Genomic DNA, 7408 nt, shown 5'->3' on the forward strand with positions numbered 1-7408 from the left:
GCGGTGCTAGCGGCACTCGTCGCTACGCTCCTCGGCGCCGTCGCTCCGCTCCGCAAATCGAAAATATCCCCCGACTTGCTGTGCAACACCACCTTAAGTTGGTCACAGGGTAACCACAGGTTAACCAACGTACAACCACCTTATCATTTTTCGGACAACTGCAAGCCACGGCACAATCACAATCAATATAAGTGAAAAAAAAAATCGCGAAATAGTGAACTTCATTAGGCCATAACTTCAAAACTAAGTCCGTGCGCCAAATTTGGACTTCACCATCGTTTTCAGCGTACTTAACTACATAAGTTTCAAAAAAAAAAATTGCAAAAAAAAGGGTGCCCGGTAAAGTAGAAATATACCGATATAATTATTTTGAAGTTAAAGTTAAAAGGGGCCACTATAATATACTGGTTGATCTCTGGCTTTTGGGTCTGGAAAAAAAAACGGGAAAAAATTTCTAAGTCCATATCACATCCATAATACTATCACTACGGCAATACTCCGCAGTGTTGCCATAACAATAATTTTATATACCACAATGATAATTTTATACAACGTAATAATCGAAAAAGTTCAAAATAATCAATTTATTCACTCGTTCATTTTTCAAAATATCCAGTAGTCGGTTTTGTGATAAATCGATTTTCCGACCGCTTTTCGCGGACCCGCTTGGCTTTTGGGTCTGGGAAAAAATGTCGAAATATCGTAAAACGTCTAAGAGGTTTTTTGTTCGTATACCACAATAATAATTTAATACTACGTAACAATCGCAAAATTATTCTAAGTTCAAAATAATCAATAATCAATTTTATATAGGTAGGTACCACAATATATTTATTCACGCGTTCATTTTCTAAGTCCAAAATATCGACTAATTCAATGATCGGTTTTTCGAAACCTCTAGGAAATAATATACACGTTTTGTTATAATTTCGATTTTCCGACGGCTTGGGTCTGGAAAAAAATATCCCGCAATCGGATTTTTGATTTTTCGATTTTCCGACCGCTTTTCGCGGACCCCCTTGGCTTTTGGGTCTGGGAAAAAAAGTCGAAATATCGAAAAACGTCTAAGAGGTTTTATATTCGTATGCCGTTATACAAAAATATCCAGTAGTCGGTTTTGTGATAAATCGATTTTCCGACCGCTTTTCGCGGACCCGCTTGGCTTTTGGGTCTGGGAAAAAAAGTCGAAATATCGAAAAACGTCTAAGAGGTTTTATATTCGTATGCCGTTATACAAAAATATCCCGCAATCGGATTTTTGATTTTTCGATTTTCCGACCGCTTTTCGCGGACCCCCTTGGCTTTTGGGTCTGGGAAAAAAAGTCGAAATATCGAAAAACGTCTAAAAGGTTTTTTGTTCGTATACCCTATTAGAAAAATATCCAGTAGTCGGTTTTGTGATAAATCGGTATTCGTCAGTCGTTACCTACATTAAATATTTTTATTTAAATTACATTCGCGTTACTTGTAATTATTTTTATGGCTAATACGTTACTTTCATTTTTTATTCAAAAAGTAGGGCTCTACAAATAACGTTAATTTATTAAAAAAAAAATTACAGTTGCCCACCAAATGTACTTTATTTATTTTATTAAATATATTAAACAACAGGAATTATTGTTATGTTTAGTAAATATATTGTTTATTTTAATTTTTATATCATATTTTTTAAATACATTATCATATATTTATATTATATGATATAATTATATGAACTTAAAAATGTGGTGGCCCTAAAGAGGGCCGTTTTAAATTAGCGGTTCTTAAAAGAACCATTTTTGTTGACCATGATACAAAATATGTTTTTACTTTATTGTGTCAGGTATATTGTAATACGTAAGTACTGCTACCTATATTGTTTTAAATAAATAATTATTTATTAATAACATTCTGATTTTGAAAAAAGTCGGCTCGCAATATTAAATAAAGTGTTATGTAGTACTTTTCAAAACGCAATGGTAAAGTCTATACCGCAACATGTTGCGGCCGGTTCCCGACGATTTTAAATTGGTTTCGCCGAATCGGTCAGTCTGGCCCCGATAACGCTGTTTATTATGTTAATTATAGTTGTCGCGATCGTTTACCGATCGGTTGCGTATTATCGACAACCTACGAAACGCATTGTGATCCTATGTTAACTAGTGTGAACGACGATCGTATGTAAACTGTGCTTCCGTGAGTCTTAACATGGATTTAAATACACTGCTCCAGCCAAATCGCCTATCAATTTTTTCATTAGGATATTTTTTGGGTCCTGATTTTTCTGATGAGGAACGGAAATTGGCTGGGAAGCAGGGCGAAATCATTTTTAAACATTTTGGTGTGATTCCTGGCGATTTTGATGTTCCCGGATGTCATTGTGGTGAACCATTGTATCGTGTCACGGATGCAACCAGGAAACTTGGTTACCGTTTTAAGTGTGTGAACGGTCACAGATTGAACCCGACTAAAAATACATTTTTAGAATATGTTCATACGGCTGGAGAGTTAGGTTGTCATAAAATCATCCAAATGATTTATTTGTGGGTGGCTAAAGCCAATACAACGACAATCCAACAGGAAGTAAGTATATACTTATTATAATCATATAATAAAATATACATAGTTTTATTTGATCACACTAAAGTGACAACAGGTAGGTATTATAAATCAATCTTTATAATCTTAATAAATAATTTCAAATAAAATACATCTAAAATGTCAATATTAGGTTAAAGTGTCTACAGAAACGGTGGTAGCCTACACTGAATACTTCAGAGATGTTGCTCTAAAAATAGCATACCATGATTTTGAGCAAATCGGTGGAAGAAATGATATCGTGGAAATCGACGAAACTCATTTATTTCGGGCAAAATACAATGTTGGCCGGCAAATGGCGTGGAGTGCCGTTTGGTTGTTTGGTATGAATTTTATTGTTTTAATAAAATATAATTTATCACAGTAATTTATATTTATAATATTATCTAATATTTTAGGAGGAATAAGTCGTACTACAAAAAAGGTATTTGGTACACTTGTTCCAGATAGATCGGCCGACACGTTAATACCTATCGCTCAACAGTACATCGATGACGAAAGTTTTATTTGTAGCGACATGTGGAGGGCATACAATACTTGCGGCCAAATCTTTAGGTAAATAAATAGACATTATAAAACTGTTTTAGAGTTGCTCCAAAAACCAAAATCGATTTTCTCGAAAACAGATTTTGCGTAAAAATTCCCGTTTTTCCTTAATTTTTCTTTTGTTTTTCACGGCGCTTTTGAAAACTATTGGATATTTCAAATTTTGACCTCCCGAATGCACCAACTAGACTCACTTTCCCATCAAACAATCTAAAATTTTATCTAAGTAGGTAGGTATAGGTATAGTAGGTAAATTAATATTAATAATTATAAAATGAAATTGTATTCTCAATTTTATATCACGAAAAATTACTATAAATAATGAACTATATTTGCCAACAATTTTGTTGGTTTTTTTTTTTTTTTTTTTTGAGCATTTTAAGTTACCGATTTAACTATTTAAGTATATAAAGATGTAGTTGTAAGAAAACTAATGAATGCTATGCTATGCTAATGAAAACTATGAATTGAAATAATTATTATACAATTTAGTGTTTAATACATTTTTTAAAGCAAACATATTTGTATATAAAAATGTTTTGTGTCTTTAGTGGACATGGTGTAGTTAACCATACGGTTAACTTTGTAGAGCCACCCAAACATTTACCACCAATTTGGGTACCTGCCGGTCGATTCAGCCCTGAGTGCTTGGACAAGCAATGGGAAGATGCACTGCCACCCAACATGGAACCAATTCGTTACCATACCCAACACATCGAGCGTTCGTGGCGTGAACTGAAACGAGTATTAACTAGGTGTAACTGCCCAAGAGTGTCAACTTCTTACATTGGTGAATGGATGTACCGCACTAATATTTTAAACAGGGAAGGTGGAATACAACAGCAATTTTGTAGGTTCATGAGAGACATAGGAAGGGCATATCCTGGTATTGGATACATACCAATGACCAGAGACATTGAAGACTGTCAGTGTCCAGAGTGCTAAACTAAATAAGGTAAGATAAATAACAGTAAAAAAGGTAATAAGGTACATTATATTTTGCACAAAATTTCTTGAGTTTTTATATGCATAATAAATTTGGTTGAAGCATAATTTTAAATAATATTATATTTTTACAGATCGATTTGCATATGGAGTCCACCGGTACATCAACAAAAATGGTTCTTTTAAGAACCGACAATATTTAAAACGGCCCTTTTTAGGGCCACCACATTTTTAAGTTCGTATAATTATATCATATTAAATGAATATATAGTTATTATATATTTAAAAAATATTATATAATAAATTAAAATATAAAATATATATATTAAATACAACAATAATTACAGTTGTTTAATATATTTAATAAAATAAATAATATACATTTGGTGGGCAATATACATTTGTAGAGCTCTACTTTTTGAATGAAAAAGGAAAATAACGTATTAGTCATAAAAATATTAAATAATTACAAGTAACGCGAATGTAATTTAAATAAAAATATTTAATGTAGGTAGCGATTAACGAATACCGTATTTTATTACGTTTTAATAATAATAATATATAATTAAAAATCGATTTATCAAAAAACCGACTACTGGATATTTTTCTAATAGGGTATACGAACAAAAAACCTCTTAGACGTTTTTCGATATTTCGACTTTTTTTCCCAGACCCAAAAGCCAAGGGGGTCCGCGAAAAGCGGTCGGAAAATCGAAAAATCAAAAATCCGATTGCGGGATATTTTTGTATAACGGCATACGAATATAAAACCTCTTAGACGTTTTTCGATATTTCGACTTTTTTTCCCAGACCCAAAAGCCAAGGGGGTCCGCGAAAAGCGGTCGGAAAATCGAAAAATCAAAAATCCGATTGCGGGATATTTTTGTATAACGGCATACGAATATAAAACCTCTTAGACGTTTTTCGATATTTCGACTTTTTTTCCCAGACCCAAAAGCCAAGGGGGTCCGCGAAAAGCGGTCGGAAAATCGAAAAATCAAAAATCCGATTGCGGGATATTTTTGTATAACGGCATACGAATATAAAACCTCTTAGACGTTTTTCGATATTTCGACTTTTTTTCCCAGACCCAAAAGCCAAGGGGGTCCGCGAAAAGCGGTCGGAAAATCGAAAAATCAAAAATCCGATTGCGGGATATTTTTGTATAACGGCATACGAATATAAAACCTCTTAGACGTTTTTCGATATTTCGACTTTTTTTCCCAGACCCAAAAGCCAAGGGGGTCCGCGAAAAGCGGTCGGAAAATCGAAAAATCAAAAATCCGATTGCGGGATATTTTTGTATAACGGCATACGAATATAAAACCTCTTAGACGTTTTTCGATATTTCGACTTTTTTTCCCAGACCCAAAAGCCAAGGGGGTCCGCGAAAAGCGGTCGGAAAATCGAAAAATCAAAAATCCGATTGCGGGATATTTTTGTATAACGGCATACGAATATAAAACCTCTTAGACGTTTTTCGATATTTCGACTTTTTTTCCCAGACCCAAAAGCCAAGGGGGTCCGCGAAAAGCGGTCGGAAAATCGAAAAATCAAAAATCCGATTGCGGGATATTTTTGTATAACGGCATACGAATATAAAACCTCTTAGACGTTTTTCGATATTTCGACTTTTTTTCCCAGACCCAAAAGCCAAGGGGTCCGTGAAAAGCGGTCGGAAAATCGAAAAATCAAAAATCCGAGTGCGGGATATTTTTTCCCAGACCCAAGCCGTCGGAAAATCGAAATTATAACAAAACGTGTATATTATTTCCTAGAGGTTTCGAAAAACCGATCATTGAATTAGTCGATATTTTGGACTTAGAAAATGAACGCGTGAATAAATATATTGTGGTACCTACCTATATAAAATTGATTATTGATTATTTTGAACTTAGAATAATTTTGCGATTGTTACGTAGTATTAAATTATTATTGTGGTATACGAACAAAAAACCTCTTAGACGTTTTTCGATATTTCGACATTTTTTCCCAGACCCAAAAGCCAAGCGGGTCCGCGAAAAGCGGTCGGAAAATCGATTTATCACAAAACCGACTACTGGATATTTTGAAAAATGAACGAGTGAATAAATTGATTATTTTGAACTTTTTCGATTATTACGTTGTATAAAATTATCATTGTGGTATATAAAATTATTGTTATGGCAACACTGCGGAGTATTGCCGTAGTGATAGTATTATGGATGTGATATGGACTTAGAAATTTTTTCCCGTTTTTTTTTCCAGACCCAAAAGCCAGAGATCAACCATCTGTTGTCTGTCATTGTGGACCTCAAATGATTTTTTATCAGTTTAAGTTTGCTAAATGTCCGTTCGTTGGTTGCTACACTTACCGGTGCAGTTAATGCTAATCGACAAATATTATTAGCTGTGATTTTGATTATGATTAGGGTAATATAATTAAAAATACGCTGCAAATAGTATAAACGTTGTTGTAAATATTATTATCTGTATAAATAACATACATTATACATATTATGTACATATTTTTATACGAGCTATACGGGCATACGGCATACGGGCATACGGCTATATAGTAATATATACTAAAAATAAAAAAAGACACCGACAGTTGACGTTCGATACCCGTTCAATAAGTAATAACACATACCCAATCTATTTTTATCACGTTTTATCGCTAAAGAAAGTATTAGTATTATTCTTATAACATAGTAAGTAAGTAATATTGTGAATCACGTCATTATTATGGTGAAATATAAACTATAGTTGAGTACCTAATTAGACTAGGTATATTAGCCCAATTAAAATAAATAATAAATAAATACTGTAAAAATGTTAAATATATTTGATACTAATTTTAAATTTATACTAATTATAAATTATATCACACAATCATCATCTCCACTGAGTGACTCATTTTCACTGTCTGACTCCTCAGTTTCCTCTATCTCCACAGAATCAATTTTTGTTGCATCATAGATAGATCCAGCCATTTTAAAAAAATATAGGTTAATAGGTAACCATTATCAGTCGGTCATCTACCTGCGAAGATAATGGCTTTTTAACAACTTTGTTTAATTCCGAGGCCTACCCAAGGTGGTTTTGCACAGCAAATCGGGGGATATTTTCGTTTTTAATTGTCCGAGCGAGCGTAGCGAGCGAGTGACCGCGCTCGGTGACTCGGTGCACCAAAAATGCAATTTTCTTAACCCTGTGACCCACTTGGGGAGGTGTTGCACAGCAAGTTGGGGGATATTTTCGATTTGCGGAGCGGAGCGACGGCGCCGAGGAGCGTAGCGACGAGTGCCGCTAGCACCGCATCACTGTACGATGTTTTTGAAATTGGTGGCTCGGTGCA

At 34.1% G+C, this 7408-nt stretch overlaps 1 protein-coding gene across 2 annotated transcripts; it reads left to right on the top strand.

The window, feature by feature from the left end:
- The first annotated feature begins 3030 nt into the window (after positions 1-3030).
- LOC115034690 lies at positions 3031-4343 on the top strand. Of its 2 annotated transcripts, XM_029492027.1 has the most exons (3): positions 3031-3132; positions 3675-4078; positions 4203-4343. In XM_029492027.1, the coding sequence occupies exons 1-2, from the start codon at positions 3095-3097 to the stop codon at positions 4066-4068; spliced, it is 432 nt and encodes a 143-aa protein (XP_029347887.1). In that variant the 5' UTR covers positions 3031-3094; the 3' UTR covers positions 4069-4078; positions 4203-4343. The 2 variants fall into 2 exon arrangements, with proteins under 2 accessions (XP_029347887.1, XP_029347886.1); XM_029492026.1 differs by having other exon boundaries at positions 3675-4343.
- Positions 4344-7408: the final 3065 nt, after the last annotated feature.

This window comes from Acyrthosiphon pisum, unplaced genomic scaffold, assembly GCF_005508785.2.
Source record: "Acyrthosiphon pisum isolate AL4f unplaced genomic scaffold, pea_aphid_22Mar2018_4r6ur Scaffold_20622;HRSCAF=21620, whole genome shotgun sequence".
NCBI lineage: Eukaryota > Metazoa > Arthropoda > Insecta > Hemiptera > Aphididae > Acyrthosiphon > Acyrthosiphon pisum.

Excerpts from the sequence above, each read along its gene's own strand:
- LOC115034690 (XM_029492026.1), top strand. The coding sequence starts at position 3,095 with ATGTGGAGGGCATACAATACTTGCGGCCAAATCTTTAG. Across the intron at positions 3,133-3,674 it reads ACTTGCGGCCAAATCTTTAG|TGGACATGGTGTAGTTAACC; the intron begins GTAAATAAATAG and ends TTGTGTCTTTAG.